The 17,879-nt window shown below is 38.6% G+C and overlaps 1 protein-coding gene and 1 long non-coding RNA gene across 5 annotated transcripts in view; one reads left to right on the forward strand and one right to left on the reverse strand.

Moving 5' to 3' along the window:
- Positions 1-9,759: 9,759 nt before the first annotated feature.
- got1l1 (glutamic-oxaloacetic transaminase 1 like 1) lies at positions 9,760-16,024 on the reverse strand. Of its 4 annotated transcripts, XM_012917258.4 has the most exons (9): positions 15,603-16,015; positions 14,100-14,281; positions 13,754-13,877; positions 12,577-12,621; positions 12,404-12,474; positions 12,138-12,288; positions 10,822-10,987; positions 10,498-10,640; positions 9,760-9,987 (listed from the first exon to the last, which is right to left on the reverse strand). In XM_012917258.4, exons 1-9 carry the CDS (start codon positions 15,775-15,777, stop codon positions 9,848-9,850), a joined length of 1,197 nt encoding a protein of 398 aa, XP_012772712.1. In that variant the 5' UTR covers positions 15,778-16,015; the 3' UTR covers positions 9,760-9,847. The 4 variants fall into 4 exon arrangements, 3 of the variants coding, with proteins under 3 accessions (XP_012772712.1, XP_004544349.1, XP_012772713.1); XM_004544292.5 differs by having other exon boundaries at positions 12,404-12,621; positions 15,603-16,011; XM_012917259.4 differs by lacking the exons at positions 12,138-12,288; positions 12,404-12,474 and having other exon boundaries at positions 15,603-16,014.
- LOC143421468 (uncharacterized) overlaps positions 15,844-17,879 on the forward strand; it is a 47,273-nt gene continuing 45,237 nt past the window's right edge. Inside the window, exon 1 of the long non-coding RNA XR_013101126.1 lies at positions 15,844-15,922. This is a non-coding gene — a long non-coding RNA (uncharacterized LOC143421468). The remainder of the gene's footprint in view (positions 15,923-17,879) is intronic.

Genomic DNA, 17,879 nt, shown 5'->3' on the forward strand with positions numbered 1-17,879 from the left:
ACTAACTCTCGGGGGCAGAGGCGAAACGATCCGAGCTTTTTTGTTGTCATTAGCAAATTGATTGAGAATCAACAACCTGAAGCCAGCTGATCAGGGGGATCCTGGTGTGACGTCCACGGCAGATGCTGTGCTCAGTGTGTCTGGGGTTTCAAACCGTCCATTTAAAGCTAGAGAGTTTCGAGTGAGTGCGATCAATTCAGGTTAACTCTCCTCACTTTTCATTCTGCATGGAAAAATCACCATGCAGTTCCCACTCAGCCACCAGTGAGTAGTATCTGCAAAGTCAGCGTTAAGCTAGGATTTATCCTTGAGGGTCCTCAAAGTAGTCAAAACACAGCACTGAGGAATTGTGGAACTAAAGTGGAATCATCTTCAATTCTTGGTGGCATGGATTTAACAAGATGCTGGAAACATTCTTCACAGATTTGAAATAGTCAGCATCAGCACTCAGACAGGCTGTGACATTTAAACAATCCTCATTTGCTACAAAAGGGGCCCAAAGTGTGCCAAGAAAGCAGCAGCCTGAACTGTTGTTGAAGTCATTAACTGGCAAAGTACCACTGCAGGAAAATAACAAGTTGTTTTTTGGCCTTTAAAACTAAATAGGGGGGACAGGGGATAGTTGTAACATTTTTAACATTTCTGTCTGTAAATTGGAGCTCTTTTAAGGTAGTGGATTCAAAATGTAATGCAAAGTATTTACATGTCGTCGCTATTAAATAGTGCAGCTATTTTCTCTGCAGCACAATTACCCATTGCATGGTATGGTCTCAAACACAAAGAGTGAAATGTTACAATTAACCCCACAGTCTGGGTTAGTTGTAACATATCCTGGGGTAAAATGTAACACAATGAAATAAGGGTACTGACAAAACATTAACATGTAATCTTTTTTATTCAACACATGAATGCACTTAGAACCATTTATGTAGCTGTATGTGTGTGTGTGTGTGTGTGTGTGTGTGTGTGTGTGTGTGTGTGTGTGTGTGTGTGTGTGTGTGTGTGTGTGTGTGTGTGTGTGTGTGTGTGTGTGTGTGAGTGACAGAATGCAGAAATCAAGGTTTTGAACATATTCCAACCCCCCAAAAAAAGACAAATTATGGAATTTTCTGCAACTGAATATTTCATTAATTTTGGTTGGTCTTCCTTGAGTTTGGCCTCATTGGCTCAGTGGGCATTATAACCTACAACTCTTGCACCAACCTTTGAACATAACAATGAAGCTGAAAAAATGTAGTTGTGCACCAGCATCGCAATTCCATTACTTTTTATCATGGCTTACCTTGGTGTGGTTTGCAAAGTGCTTCAGAAAGATGAGGAAATCTGTTTCGTGCACCCATCCTGATTTATTTCCACTACCAGTACTTCCTACTGGTCCATCTCTGACACAGTGGTCTGCATAATGTATGTGTGGGAACACAAACAGTGGAGGAATTGTGTTGCCAATGGCATTAACCACATATACAAATGCGACCAGTGAACCTCTCTCTGCTGATGTCGTTGCCCCAACTTGTTTAATATAAGTTAAAGTAATAGTGTGGTTAGTTGTAACATCTGCGTTATTGTTACAACTAACCCAGACTGTTGCTGTTACAACTGACCCAGACTCCTATCCATGAACTAGCTAACATTACAGCCAACGGCTAAAACATTAGCACTAAAGACCTACACAGAATATATCCCCAACATAATTTAAGTTTGATGAGTTTAACTGCAAAGCAGATAATGCTATTAGAAATTGAAATAAAGTAGAAATACTTACTTTTTGGCATACAAATTACTTTTTTTTTCATGTTAAATTGTCTGTGTTTGACAAAATGTGCTAATTTTTCACATGTGATAGCAGAACTGAATTGGGCATGTACAGGATGAATCACATCATTTGAAACTTAGCCCTGATTGGAGAAATTGGAAGTGTTACAACTGACCCACGTTACAACTATCCCCGGTCTCTCCTACCTCTTTAGGAAACTATAGGGCAGCCTTTTTTTTGGTTCGGGATAGGAAAATACTATAAGCTAAAGGAGAATATTGCAGCCATCTTTGCCATCGTTTAACAATAACGGAGACTTTCAGAGCTGTTCAGACTGAACACTGCTTTAGTTTGATCATGTCAGATTCTAACACTTGCCTGGATTTATTAAAAGGCTTTACTGTGTCTTTTCATTGAATCAATAATGAACAGATGCTGTTTAGTCAAGCGCTATAGAGTGCACCATCCCAGAAGATTGTTTCTTGTGAGAGAAGAACAACTTAACATGCATGAATTTCTTTTCTTTCTTTAATTTTTTTTCTGTCATATACTAAAACTTGCTGATGAGTGACAACCATGTGACCTTTTTTGCACTAGCAGGAATGAACAGCATTAGAATCTGTCACTGTGTTCTGAGCTTCATGGGGACTGTGTAATTTTTAGACTACTTGTCTCCACGGCCACTGCCGGTGTGAAGAAATCAAAACTTCAGACCCTGAGCAATGAATAAGAAGAAGGTATGATGAGTCACTGTGGTGTTTCACCTACCTGCAGAATTATCAAATACTTCAACCTTCAAGTTCTTTGAAGGCTGAAGGACATTTGAAATGCAATTGCAGTTTGCATGCACTCATCATGGGCACGAATGTGATGGTAATTTGGGGCTTTTACGGATTTCTGTTCATTTTCCAGGTTGGAATGATTGTTCAGTAGACATCTTTAATGAATTTATTTTGGATTTTTACTTTTGACCCTGTGCGGGTCAAAAGTTTACATACAGGCTCAAATTTATACAGACATCACCACTAACGTAGTTAAATGTCTTTTGGCAAGTTGCACCTCGCCCAGGCATTTTTGGAAGTCAACAAAATTCTAGTATAATTCTGGCTTGTTGGCAGAATTAATAGAGTCCATGTAAACTGGCTGGTTTCCTGGCACACACCTGGCTTTTAAGTATAGTCCACAAATCTTCAGTAGAGTCGAGGTTGGGGCTTTGGAGAGGCAATTCCAGACACTAAATTGTCTTAATGGGTTTTATAAACAGCTTCCCAGATCCTCGGTTTAAACAATTGCACTTAACTGCAGTTTATTCAGATTTGACATCATTTGGCCAAAGTTTGGAAAACACAAAACAAATTGTCACCCTGAAATAAGAAGAAATTGGTTAGGATGTTCAGGAACACCCGGGAACCACCAAGGCGCAAGCCAGCCACTAACCGGAAACTGCTGGAACACCGATGTCACTGTCCACAGTGAAGTGAGATAAAGCACGCACAAAAATAACGTTTCTGGAATAGCTCAACCCTTTTGAGAATTTGTGGACTATGCTTAAAGGCTTATATTAAACAATACAATTTCACAAATACCAGCTTGAAACTTAATTAATAATAAACTTTGAAAGAAAATGATAGCATCTGGCACCTGGCAGCTTTCATCTTAGATGAATCTAGTTCATAGGCAGTGGTTTTTGTCTGTGAATTAAGGTGATCTGACCTCAGTGAGTTTCAGTTGTCTTATGCAAGCAGGCTGCATGATGAGTGTTTTTTACTGATAGACTCACTGATGCAGACACAATGAGGCTTTTACAGATCAGGTCACAACTAAACAGTAACACATGAGTCGGTGCTCAGTGATGATGTTTTTTAATTTACTGCAGCCCATTGAATGTTTTAGAGCGACACTGTTAAAATATTTCTGATAACATGCTAAAAACCTCCAGTTCACCTTTACAAATATCATCGTCTGACATTTCCTGATTTTAAAAAGCACCCAAATTAGATAATAATAAATATATAATGAACTGAAGAATACCAAAATTGAAAAGAAGCAAAAAGAGCAGGAAGGAAAACTAGAACAAGATGCATGACAAAACTAAACTTTAAAAAGCACAACAACAAAGTAGCAAACTACCGTACATGAAAGCAGAGACAGAGGAACACGAGCACAGAAGGCACAAGAAAATCAAGATGCTGAAAGCACTAAGAACACAACAAAACGAGCAAAACAACAGGACCATGACCAAAGTCCTCGGTTAAATTCTATAATTTGGACACTGGAGGTGTTAACAAATGCTTTTTCAGATAAACGATGAGGCTGTATTAGTAGTTACGCACTGATATGCATTAGTATGCACAGCAATTGAGTTTCAAACAACTCCTCTGCAAAATCAGGAGACTGATCTTTGTTTTTATCACCAACTTTTTTGACTCTTTGGAGTCACCTGTCTTTAAACAGGCCATACCCCCATCGTTACCTTTAAAAAATGATGTCAACTAATGCCAAGATTTTAAATGCTCACAATCTGCAGTTCATGGCTGTATTCACAATTTTTACTGTCAGGGACAATCACACATTTCAGATAATTTCTGTGTGATTCATTCTCCACTTGAAATTATTATTATTACTGCTTGACAGTTTGACAGTAACTGTCAGGCATTTATGTTTCAATTGTGTTTTGCTCTGGTTTTGTTTGATTTTGTTCATATTTGTTCAGTGTTCATGGGTCATAACTGATCAGTGATCATCCATACGTACACATTCAAGTGGACCTGAAGACCAGGTCAGCTGAAATTATTTAACCTGGAGGTCATGAAAGACTCTCCTGGGTCTGCTCAGTGATGACTTAAAGTTACTACTAATACAAAAGTCCAAGACTTTTCTATTTGACATGATTATCTTCACTAGATAATGGCAATTTTCTCTGTTTTATGTCTCACCCAGAGAAACCCACAAGGATAATAATCAGTGTAATGTGCCAGCTCAGTAATCAGGCTTATCCTGGTGCAACAATATTGTTTGATAATACATATCAGGCCCATAATGAGTTCCTTTTGTAATACAAATGAACTGCACGTGTCTATAAAACAAAGCACAAACAGTGTAAGAGGGATTTACAGATGAATTTTTATATATAAATCTCCACTGTGACTCTGAATTGGATAAGGAAAAGATGGATGGTTGGATGAATCTGCATTCATAAATCACTTTGCAAACCTTTCATAAAGGTTGTCTTTCTATAAAGAAGCACCAATTAATGTTTTTTACTCTCTTAGACAAAAGGCAGGGCTGTCCAGAACAAACAATTAATAAATCCTGAAGTTCCACCTGTTAAAAACCTGAGTGATTTCTATTAAAAATTAGATGGAAGGAAAAAATACCTTCTTCTGTTTACTCTGTGCAACTGTCAGATTTACAGTAATGCTCTTTATTCAGGATTGTCTGGATAACTGCAAGCATACTATAACGATGCCTGTAACCTATTACTAACAAAAACCTGAAACCCCTGATAGGAGTAAATATCTGCAACACTGTGTACATGCAAAAATGGTCAGATACAACTCAAAGAGGTCTAGATAGGATGTAATGGCTCAGACTCTGTGATGGTGGTGCATGTTGATTATCCTCGCTGTTCTCTCAGGGTCACCGAAATGAAAAGAGCTAGCACACTGCCTCCATTAAATACCTTGTTGTAACCTGTTACTCAGAACTGAACAACACGCACAATAATGGCATATCTCACAAATGAAAATAGGGCCCCTGAGGATATAAAGTTAGTTGGATAAAAGCCATGTGTTTTCCTAAAAAAAGAGAAAAGAAAGAAAGAAAAAAAGACATGTTTTTCATAACCAAAGAAGAAAATACCACTCATTTCTAAGTGGAAATGTTTCTTAATTGAAGAAAAAGGAGATGCTTAAAAAAAAATCGAACCATGCCAGGTAGAGGACCCGAATGATCCAACATAAACACAGACACAATACAGAAAAATTCTCTTACCTGTAGCATTGAGAAAAGTAGTTGATATTTTACATTTCAATTTCACAAATGACAACAGCGCTTCTCAGAACACGATGTTAGTTGGATAAAAGCTCCTCATTTGTCTAATCTTATCTTTCTTGTTAGCAGTCGGATATCAATTCAGTTCTTAATCGCGCAGTCGTGTCCTGAGAGCAGTGGCCAAACAACCTTCAAGGTTGTTTATGGAAATATGGTGCACAATGGTACATCAGAACCTATTGAGTGAAGTGCAGATGCTTGTCACAGCAGTCAGGGTTGTTCAGCCTTGGTGAATAATAAAGGCAGCTGAAATCTGCTGAGTCTACAGCATGTTTATCAGCACAATTCAGAGTATTTTGTCTGAATGATGTTCACAGTAGCTGCAGTGAATTCACGAAGCAGGAGTGCTTTCAGTAAATATGAAAGGTTAACCGTTAATCCACAAGCTCTCAATTAAGCCCTGCTGAGTGACTGGTGATCATATTATAGAACATAGTGTTGTTACTTACAGCATAAATTAAGCCACAGTAAAACATTGTACCATGTATGTTATAAAAACTAGAGTTTATAGATAAGTTAAAAGACCTTAAAAGAGATCTTAATTGTCCTTTATTAAAAAAAAAAGCAACCAAAAATGTATGTTTGGGTGAAAAAAAGTGCTACAACAATTCAACTGTAAGTCACATATGATACCAAAATGATGGTCTTACAGCATAAGAATTACTTAATTGATTAGAATTATAGAGGCACTTTAATGTTATGGGGAAAACACTTCTGTGCTAACACAATAATAATTTCATTTTTAAGGATATGATAACATAATGAATGCCCATCTTGAAAAATTAGGTCTAAGGATGTGACATTATGACAGTTCGGGGATTTAGTGGGATATAGACTCGCACCACTACACATGCTTGAAGTTCATAAATAGATAAATATTCATAATTACCATTATGTTTAGTACCACTGTTGATACTGACAACTATAATGTAGCGAATGTTGCCAGACCATCTAGAATTTATTGTCTAGGGACTAAGTCTACATTGGAATTTGGGATCCTGGACAGATAAAAGTACAATCTCCAGTTATTTGTAAATAAAAAATGCCCTGGGGGAGAAGAAAAAAGGAAGAAGGAGAAAACAAAGTTGGTAAAACAGGGAGGGGGGTGTCAGGAAAGTTTCAAGCTGACTTAATTATTCACAAGGGGTCAAGCCTGCAGGTTGTTGTATGTTGCTGCGTGTTTGATTTGGCAGATTTACTTTATATCAGATGATCTTCCTGACACAGACCTGAAGGGAATTATGTGTCACCCAAGGCTTCAACTGGAGATCTTTCACTTTATGATTTTTGATTTTTAAACCCTAGCTCCAGCTCCCATGTTGCAGTATGATAAATATTTGTAAAATATCCTACCTTTTTATGCAGATGATACGCAGTAATATTTTCCTCTGATGATCAAAACCCCTGTTCACAAATTAATAAGCAGCATTGATTGACTGCTGGATATCTAGAAGCCTTTTAGAACTGGACAGAGACAAGGACATAGTCCAAAAAGTCTGCAAAAGTAAATTTGTTCATACTTACTATTCCTTCATCTGAAAACAGTGGATAAGGCAGGAAACCTGGCATTTTGTTTGACAAATTAATAAAGTCAACAAGCAAAGTAATCCTGTCCTTAGACAGCACAGCTTCTCATCTGCAATGAATATATGTATCCATCCTTCACATTATTGCCATCTTGTGGCCATGCTGTCGCTGAAAGCTGTGCTTGTTTCAATCTCACAGAAAACTGCAGCTATTTTGAGGGCGTGGCCATGTGCTGTTAACTAGTGGTGTGGGATACTGCATATTTTGGTATCGATCCGATACCAAGTAAATACGAGTCAGTGTCGCTGATACCGATACTTTTCAATAAACAAGCTGGATGCGTCATTGAACTGCTAAATCTCAATTAATTTTCATGACCTTAAGTGTTTTTGTGATGTTTCCTTTTTCAATATTAGCATTATTATTACTATGGCTGGCAGCGGGAGAGCTGCAGCCGTTGAATGTGGTGTTACAGCAACTGTGTGACTATTGTAAGAATAAATGATGCTGCGATGCATGAAAATGCCATCGGGTCTGCCGTGGTGGTTTACAGTTATCAATTTTTTATTTATTTATTTTTTAGAAAAATCTTTTTAAAAAAACCCCAGTAAACTAATTAAAACAAACAAGTACTGTTGAGAAACCATAATACAAAAGTTATAATTAAAATTCTCAACAGCAAAAACAACTGGTGAAAATATAATTGATATGTAAACAACTTAACAACCCCCAAAGTGTCTAAATCACGTCAGGTGACGGCATAACATCTAAACACGGGGGGGGGGGGGGGGAGTGTGCCTAAACTGCAGGTATATGAATGTAAACTAATGGGAGATCAGCATGTGAGGCAAGCTGCTGCCAGTCTTATTTGACTGCTCTGGGATCAGTTACAATCTACGCTTCATACAGAAACACAGCTAGCATTAGCAAGTAAAACATCTTCAGTGATTCAGCATCGTTAGCTCTTGCTAACCACCTTGGCCAACAACAACTAACAATTTCTTTAGTACATTAGCACGGAAACCATGATGGGGAGAACAGCTCGGATCCTTTTCGGTCTAATAAAACTGATTAAAACAGTACATCTGTAACTTGCTCAGTGTCTATAATCCAATTAGACCTCTCAGGTCATCAGATGCACATCTTTTAACTATCCCAGAATTAGATCTCAGTGTGCTGAGGATGCTTAAAGTTGCTGTGTTCCTGTTCTTTGGAACGAGCTGTCTGCTGATCTGAGGTCAATGACAACCGTCTCACAGGTCTGTGTGTCAGCATTGATTTGTATTTCTCTGTAACATTTTATTATTATTGCCTTTACGTCATTGTAGACCTACGCAGGTTTTTAAGTGTACATGTAAAAACCTTTTAAACGTACATAAATAAAAGTGACACTGACATTGACGCTACACTATGGAGCCACTACTAAACAAAAAAAAAACATAATGATGACAAAAATGATCACCAGATTTTGTGTGATCTATTCTGTGGATTCACCCATTCAAGCACAGAAACATACAAAACCTGCTCAAACTAACGATACCTACACTGTATAATGGGGTTGTGTAAATTTTACCTCTTGGCCACATGTGATATGTACGCCTCAAATGGTGATGATGAGTTTCTGAGTGACTTAATTTATCAAAGAGTGCATTTTATCAAAAGTAAATCGATATATTTCATATTACCTGACTTATGATAATTGTAAAACTATGTTGGTTCTGTGCACCAGTGTATTCACATTTACCTTTGTCATGCAACTATTAAGTAAGTAAGTAAGTAAGTAAGGCAATATTAGCCAAATTGTATGAGCTTGAGCTCCTAATATGTGTGAGAACAATTTTTTAAAGCCAAAAATCACAAATTATGATGGGGCACCATTAGGGTCCAAGGTTAGCAGTACATTGACTTTGAGGGTTAACAAAAATTTTATTTATCAATAACATTAGGTAAACACTTCATATCCAGACACTTTCATAATCATGTTCAGTTGAGAAGGCTATAAATCTAATATTTTTTCATTAAAGATGAACTGCTGCCAGCTGTCAGCTAGTAATTATGATTGAACTAAAGGCAAAAAGCTACCCTAGAAGTTCAAAACACACAAAGTCTGTCTAGCAGCTCTCGGTGACTAACTCTTTTTTATTTGTTTATGAATCTATTTTTTACTGAGGTGTAGAAACAATTTCTGCAAACATCTTCCATAAAAAGGAAAAAAAGTAATTTGTTTTCTACACTACCTTCTGTTCACATTCCGTATATGTAAAGTGAGAATATATAAATATACACCTCAATCAACTCTTAATGTAAACAGACTGAACAGGAAAATCACTCCACAGCTTCCAGCAGATCTCCTGATATGGCTGACCCAACAGAGCACTGGAAACATAAACATCCCTTTTTTAAGTAACATCATAATTACACTTAACTTAAAAAGGAACATTTTAATGAAACACTTGAAAGGTCCAAACTCATTGTGAAGCCCACAGAATTTGGATGCTGATAAAAGCTGCGTGGTCAGAGTGAAGAGGTCAGAGCCAAATGGATGGACTCGGCTATATAGTCCAGGTTGCGGCAGTTGATTGCGCTCACGTTTAGACATCCGCCGGGAAGCAGGTACACCCGTCTCCTGTTTGACAGAAATTCTACTTGCTCACCTAAAAAGGCCAAAAAACAGTCACAAAAAAGCAAAATCATGAAAGCTCATCAGTGTATCAACCTATGTTATTGTCATGTGAAGAAAAGCTCTGTTTAAAACATGAATGCTACATAAAATATATCTTCAGCAGTTAAGTTTTCAAGTTATATTTTTTGAACCAAACTAAAATCACAAACAGCAATTCAATGTAGACTGATCAGGGTTATGGCCTTCGTATAAGCCATATGTGTGCATAATGTGTGCGATTGAATAAGTCCATCAGACACTGATAAACTTTATGAATACATTAAAAAATTGTGTTGCAAATGCCAATTAGCTGTTTCAAAGGATCTTCCAGAGAATCGCGGCAAAGCAAGAGCTGAGAAAACTAATTATGAACATCAGACAGCATTTATGTTGTCCTTGTTCGAGGCTGATGCAGTGAATCATTTGTCCTTCTAGATTGTGAGAAACATAATTCTAAAAAAAAATTGAGAGGAGGGCTGAAACAGTGCTTTTCAGTTTTTACCATTTAACCCTATGCAGCAAAAGAGTCCACCTTGTTGAGTCAGATGGTCCCAGCGACCAGGAGTTCCCAAAAGCCTCAGCTTCTCTCTTAAAATGGCTCTGATCAGCATACACCTTTCAACAATGTGCTTAACCTCTCCCTGCCTGGGGAACACAGTGAGAAAAAAATATATATAATTCAATATCTGCACTATGAAAAATGAGGGTGGAAAGGGGCGTGTATGCATAACATCAAGAGACATACAACACATGTACTGATAAAACAGCAACAGCTAATGTCCGGGCCAAATTCTTCAAATGCCAGATCATTTGCAGCATGTCTCACCACTCAACAAGATGGGCTGAGTTACTGAGCACTGTGGTGACAACATGTGCTCCTCCTACGGATGGCCTGGCCCACAGTGATCTCACTATTTTGTCAGCCTGAGACTGCACGGGCAGCAGGACGGAGTTCTGCTTTAAGACGCACAGGAGGTGTCCAACAGCTTCACCTGGTGAAGGAAACAATATGAGCTCAACGTGAAGAAATCTACAGAATGTCCCAGCAGCAGTGAAGTAACGTTATGCTCTGCTGAAAAGAAATGCTTTGCATCAGTATACACCGCAAGCCTGTCAGGTTTTTCCATTTTTTCTGGTAAATATTCACTGGGTCACAAATGAAAGATTGCAAAGATGCTTTTGGATGCACATGAAGCAGGTTTAGTTGCCACTTTTTTGATTCTTTCTAACTTGTGTTTAAAAGATGAGCGCAGAAAAACAGCACATTTCATTTTCGACATTTCATCCCAGAGCCAATTACGAAGATCAGAGGAGCCCTTTCTAAAAACATGAACTCCCCTGGAAACATGATTTGCAAAAGACTCTAATGAGGACATATGCATTTTTATTTTTCACAGGTACTTTCAGCTGCTCCCTTATTTCCCAAGGGGTTGCCGCAGCAGATGGATCTGCAAGTTTGATTTAGCACAGATTTGAAACCGGATGCAACCCTCCCATTTATCTGAGCGTGGGACCGGCACAAGGAGTACACTAGCTTGTGACCCCCTGCGGCTGTTTTGTTTTTCTCCTCCCTCCTTCACATGTAAGCAAATGTGTTAACCTCTGCATTTTTATGTTTTAGTCAAATTATATTAAAACCAGAAATAAAGTTTAATGTTGCAAACAAGCGCCAACTCTCTCCAAGTGTGAAGGCTGCAAGTCCAACAACAGCAATTTTTTCCCTTTTTTGTTTCTTATTTATTTATATTCTTACTCACTTCTTTAACTCACACAACACGGAGAGGGTGCTCTTCTGACAGGTTAGGTGAAGAAAAAGTCAGGGAATGCAGCAACAATCCCTGGAGCACACTGGATAAATTTGATCTCATGCACTCAGCATAGTAAAGCTTGGCCTTTAAATATTTTTCCTCTCTATGGCTACTGAAGTCTGCCTTTTTCTGATGACGATTATGGTTCAAAGATAAGTAAAGAGGTGCTCTTGTCAATTACCTTGAGTCGGTTCATTCAGAAAAGAAAGAGTTCAAACTGACTTGTATCAGCTCCAGGCAGCGCAGTTGTTTTCTCACCGCAGAGTGCAGTGTTCGTTTGTGCAATAAGCACATTTTGATAGGTGTGGCCCCTTCAGTGCACATACGTTCTCACCATATAGTCCAAAGCAATGGGAAAATGACTGAGCGCAGAGAAGCTCCATTCCCAGCGATGCACAGTGCTGCACAGGCCAAGCATCACGCTCCATGTCTCCACAGCAGAGTGCCTGTGTAGGCAGCAAGAGGAAGGGGAAAAGTCTACGGCTCTGTTGAAAAACAGTGCCAGGAGAGCAAATTAAATTAAGTATGAGTGAAAAGCTGCTTGTCTGATAAAAATAATTTCAGCTTCTGTCGGAGAGCATAAATGCACAAGTTAGTTACCGTAATGAGCCGTGTAATCACAGCCCATTGACTCTGAGAGAGGTCTGCTCCGGTCGGGTAGTGGGCAGACGCTGACAGAACAACAACACTGTGCTCAGGAGCACTCTCCAAATCCTCCAGAAGCCTCTCCAAACAAATGCCCCGCTGCTTGTCATCCCAGTAATAATACTCACGGATCTCTTGGATCCCTGCTGCCTGGAAGATACCAGCCAATGAGTCTGCAGGGAGGATCAAGACAAAACATTATACTGGCTTATTAGATATAAAAGCAGTACCAACCCCTAAAGATCAATGACACTTTTGTCCGCAGCATGTACACTCACAAGAAAAGTATGTGAACCAGGATTTATGAATTAATTACTCAAAAAATGTGGTCTGATCTTCATCTAAGTAATAACTAGTGACCGATGGAGCCTAACTTAATCAGTGTAATACAAGGCAAGCAGTTTCATATCTTTATTAAACACAATGAGTAATCACTCACAGCTCAGACTGAAAAAAGTAAGGCTCGGTTCAGTAACTCGTGGACTCACTTATGGCAGCAAAAGTCGGGGGATTGCTGTAGAGGAATTTGGAACCAATTATCCTTACAAAAAGGTTTCAGGCCATGACACAGCCATTAAGTTGAATGAATTTTATGTCCTTTATTTATGCATCTGCTTTCAATCATTCTCCTGTAAAATTTGACCAGATTCCATTAAAGCTTACATTTTCAATTCTACTTCTGTGACAAAATTACACGGAAAATAATCAAATAACTTAAAAGTCAGCATTTTGGGAAGAAGTGTTTTATGAGTCTATGCTTAACGGCTGGGATGAGGTTTTGGTGTTGGAGTGTTCCTCCAAAGACAGCATATTTTGGCTCATCTGTCCATTGAACATTGTCGCAAGTGTTGTGGATCATCTTAGATGACTGTGGTTTTATGTTACCACCATTATTACTCACTATTTTTCTTATTTTTCACAATTAAATAAAGATATAAGTTACAGAGCTCCATGCGGGCATTTTTCTGTGACAGATATTTATCTAATGATGTGGAATCCTTGACATTTTGTCTCCTTTATGTATTCATTTTCAAAATCTTGTGTTGCTATGGAAACAGCGCTGATTGTTTACAAGACATACTCTTTTGTAATTATTGGTGTGTGTGTGTGTATATATATATATATATATATATATATAAAATAAAGCCCTACACCCCGGCCCAGAAGAAGATACATAAGATTTGTTTTGAACTGTGTATTATGCAAGGCAACTTTAGAAGAGTCCAAAAATACAATTATGTAACTGGAAATGGGCATAATTGTTCCACTTTAAATGTTGTTCAGTAGAAGCGGTTTTTTATTTACCATCACAGGGGGAAGAGAGGTAAACCGGGCCACACCAGTCAGCACTGAGATCGTACCAGCACCTCAAGAGTTCAGCTCCAAGACGAACAGCAGCAGTAAAACCAGGAGTTTGGACACCTAACACCTGCAGCGAAAGCCAGGAAATACCAGCAGCAGAGTTTTTTGATATAAATGATGTTTGCTTGCTGATCTTCTATTGATTTATTCTGCAGTTACTTATAGTAACTGCAAATAACGTCTTTCCGAGTAATGACGGTGCTGACTGACTGCATGATCAGTCCTAGTTTTTGTTTTGTGCAAAACGAGGTTCAAATGAGTTGAGCTGTCTGTGTGTAGCTGACATTACCTGGTTCTCCACTATAGCCCTAGAATGCTTCCCAAGGGCAACTTCTGTGGCTTTCCTGGTGAATTCTCTCAGTCCAAGAGAAGAGGGATACTCAGGATGAAGAGTGGGATCAGTGCTCAACTGCTGCTTTATTTTTCCAACCAGACGCAATTCAAAGGGTTTTCCCTCCTCGCTGTAATACTCTGCAAAAACATGTATTGCAAAGAACAGAATATATTTAATCTGACACAAAAATACAACGCACCCTCAGAGCCGAAAAACTGAAATTAAAATCCCTTTAATAATTGTGTTGCCTTCTAACAAGTGGCAACAAAGAGTTAAAATGTTTAAACAAGTGCAGTAGTATCTTAAGGTACAGATCATTTACTTGCAACATGCTCACGTAATTGTGGCCTTAGCAGCTATTGCACTGTATGCGTCAGCAAAGGCTGAGAAAATGAGGTACAAAGCGAGGCAAGAACTGAGTTTCTAGCAGCTATTTCAAGAAGGCTCACGCAGAGCTTCAGCTGCTCTCTATTAGGCTCAAAGTAGCTGATTAAAGTGGGAGCAAATGCAACCTCCAGGCTTTAAAAAGCCCCTTCAAACACCCACTGGTACAATCTCATGAATGCTTCCTGTTTTTAGCATTGACACAAAATATAAATGTTAAAGGCCATGACTGGCAATTAATGATTTTACTGAAAATCTTAATGTACTGCTCACCGGGCTTTCTATAAAGATATGAGTATACAGTGTCTGATGCACTGAATATCTTCTTCGGTGTATCTTATTACATTGAATAAGATACTGACTGGTGACCGGCGAACCAGTCCTCTGCTCAGATTAGAATCTGAGGAGGCTACACGGTGTATATAGCAGTATTTTTCTTTCTGCTCACATATTGCCTGCCATAATGCGGCTCACGTATTTCCAGCTACATTGCAGAACTGTGGAGGCACATTACATTATATGTGCAATAAAGCAAGCCTGTAACAAAAAACAAAACAAAAACAACAAAAATAATAATAATAAAAGCACCTATATTAGCATATGTTGTCTGTGTTAAATTATAACAGATGTACTTCACTAAATTCACATTTAAAAATCAAACTGCACTTTGTGGATAAAAGTTATATATCTAAGTTTATTTATTTAAAAAGTAAGTATAAGTAAGTAAATATGTCATACAATGTCTGCATCTTTGATCTTCACATCTGTCGATAGCTGTTGTCTATATTAATGTAAGTTTGCTAAGTTTGGATCTGACTCATGAGATCATCAGTGCATTTGAGTAAAGTGTACGTTTGTAGTTAATGTAGTTACCACTAGAATAGTGGTTTAAAAAAACCTGCGGTATTTTTTTTAGGGGGGGGGGGGGGGGAGGAGAGATTACTAACTACATAGAGATGACATAAGCATTTTTTAAAATTACATTAAAATTAAATTTGAAGTTGCACAACATTGTTTCTGTTTGAGTTATATTATCTATCTATCTATCTATATATATAACGTGATAAGACTCACCTCTGCCTGCCAGATCAACTTTCCTGGCCTGGGTATCTCTGGCGAAGGCGGATAACAACCTTGTTTCGGGACTCACTGGTGCGTTGAGCGTATTGGTAAACAGTGGGCATTGACCTCCTGGGTCTCCATTTTGGCTGACCCCTTTTTCATCAGGGCTGCTGCCGGGTCGGCTCATCTCGGAGGCGGTCAGACAACTCAGACCGGCGGGAGCTGCGAACCTTTTGTTTGGGCACTGTTGCCAAGCTACAGCACATATTTGGATTCTGTGGCCCAGGCAACGGGGATGGATGAGTTTTGTCGCTCCCTAATGTGTGGCTCCGGTGAGTTTACTTTTGCCCTGACGGTAAGCCATCAAAGCCACTGGAAAAAGAAAGGATGAGCTATTATCAGTGAAGACCCAGATGCATCTTTAGCTTCTAACACCGACAACACGCTAGTCTAAAGCTCAGCTTTGTGTCCTTATTAAGGCTTGTTTGGGAGCTTGGCCCGTAGCCGCCATAAATTAGCCCTATTGCAATACACAAAAAAAAAACCAAAAAAAAAAAAACGAAGAAGTAAGCAAGAGGCTTGCTCATTCATTGTACAAGAGTGTTCTGTGTCGGTCATATATATCTGCAGATGAGGCTATTTCCTGCATCCATGGCTTCCACTCATCCATTTCTTATATGTTTACTCAAATGCATTCATTTGATGACATTTATCCCACTATCATTTTCACAGATCAGACTAGTCTTAATGGTGGAGTTCATGTGTAATGTGAATTCATGAGAAATTAAAGTTCCATGTACAATTTTCCTCCTTGGAAACCAACTGAAATCCAGCGTGCAGTGTAAATCTCTTCAGGCTATTACTGTGCTCCTGCATAATACTGCTGGGAAATAGTGGTTTCCTTCCAGGCAGCGAACTAAGGAAAGAAAGCCATTTCCAGGGGATAAAGAGGTAGCAGTGAATATTGCATTAAATGAAATTGCAGAATCAAAGTAAACATCTGATGGAGGTGATAAGTGAGCCTGGCTTTGTAGTTCACTTTATGAAGCTGGAAATCACAGATAACTGCACTAGATGGCAGTAGATGGCCAAATCAGCCATCAACTCTTGTCAACTGGTTGACTTGGAGTTAAAGATGCTCTTGTCCAGCCTGTCCAGTCCTGGTTTTTATAGATTACATGACAACAACTTTCTTTTTTTTCCAGGAAAGAAATAGAAAAAGATTCCAAAAATGTAAGCTTTAGGTGGGGAATTGGATTCTGGTCTTTTCACACGGCTGTTAAATATTTTTATCCTTGCCCCGTTTTTTAAAAAACTCATTTATCTTTGTGTGGTTCTCACACAAAACACATCGGTACAGTCATTTTATCCCAGGGAATGACAACAAAAATTCTACCTTTGACTTTGTCATTTGCTGGATATTTGAGCCTCCGGGTGTTATTGTTGAAGTTGGAATATTTCTGTGAAGTCAAATTGTTTCTGAATGCCGAGTTGGCCTCTGAAGCAAAAACGAACACACAGATAAAAGAAAGAAAATGTGACAGAGAAAGACATTTAGAAAGAAAGAAAACCCGACAACACTGTTGACTCCAACTCTGGGAAAAATATCTGGATTCTTAAATCTACTCCCGTCAAGAGGCTGTTAGTGAGAAAGGAAACGACACGTTAGAAGAAGCTCGGCTTGTGCCTTGATCACGCTCCCACGTTGTCAGGAAGAGTTCACGATAGTTTATTAAATTAAAGATGCAGCAGACACAATTAGATTTAAGAAACCTTATCTGGTGACTATTGATGTCCAAGCTTAGTGTCAAAGGTTTTTATTTTGTTTTGTTTTTTCATTTATCTGAAGCAGGTTCTAAAAATATCCTGAAGAAAACTGAGCTACACGTCTCAGACACTGGCTGTGGACTTACATGTGTAATTGAGAGTGAAAGTCATTTAAACTTCCAAGCAGATCCAAGACTGCCTCAGTCACATTTAATAGTAAAAGCAGAAGAAAAAAGAGGATTTTATTGAATTCATTTTCTTATGTAGAATATTTTCCTAATCAGATGTTCCGCCTCTGTTTTTATAGTCTTTTTGTTTCCTGTACTTGTATCTTATCAAACCCTCCCAGTCGTACTTTAAGTGGTGGCTTTTCCTTGAAAACTTTAGGATTGATTTCGGTCTGATACCACTCATGGAAAACATTGGAACAGGAATCAGCTGATAGGAATGTGGCTTCAGACAGGGCCATTATTTCCATTCTGAGTTGTTGTGTGGCTTTTTTTTTCTCTCTCCTAATGATAT

Source organism: Maylandia zebra, linkage group LG12, assembly GCF_041146795.1.
Source record: "Maylandia zebra isolate NMK-2024a linkage group LG12, Mzebra_GT3a, whole genome shotgun sequence".
Taxonomy (NCBI): Eukaryota; Metazoa; Chordata; class Actinopteri; order Cichliformes; family Cichlidae; genus Maylandia; species Maylandia zebra.

Excerpts from the sequence above, each read along its gene's own strand:
- got1l1 (XM_004544292.5), bottom strand. The coding sequence starts at position 15,777 with ATGAGCCGACCCGGCAGCAGCCCTGATGAAAAAGGGGTCAGCCAAAAT. Across the intron at positions 14,282-15,602 it reads AGTTGATCTGGCAGGCAGAG|AGTATTACAGCGAGGAGGGA; the intron begins GTGAGTCTTATC and ends ATGTTTTTGCAG. Across the intron at positions 10,988-12,137 it reads CCATTGCTTTGGACTATATG|GTGAAGCTGTTGGACACCTC; the intron begins GTGAGAACGTAT and ends TTCCTTCACCAG.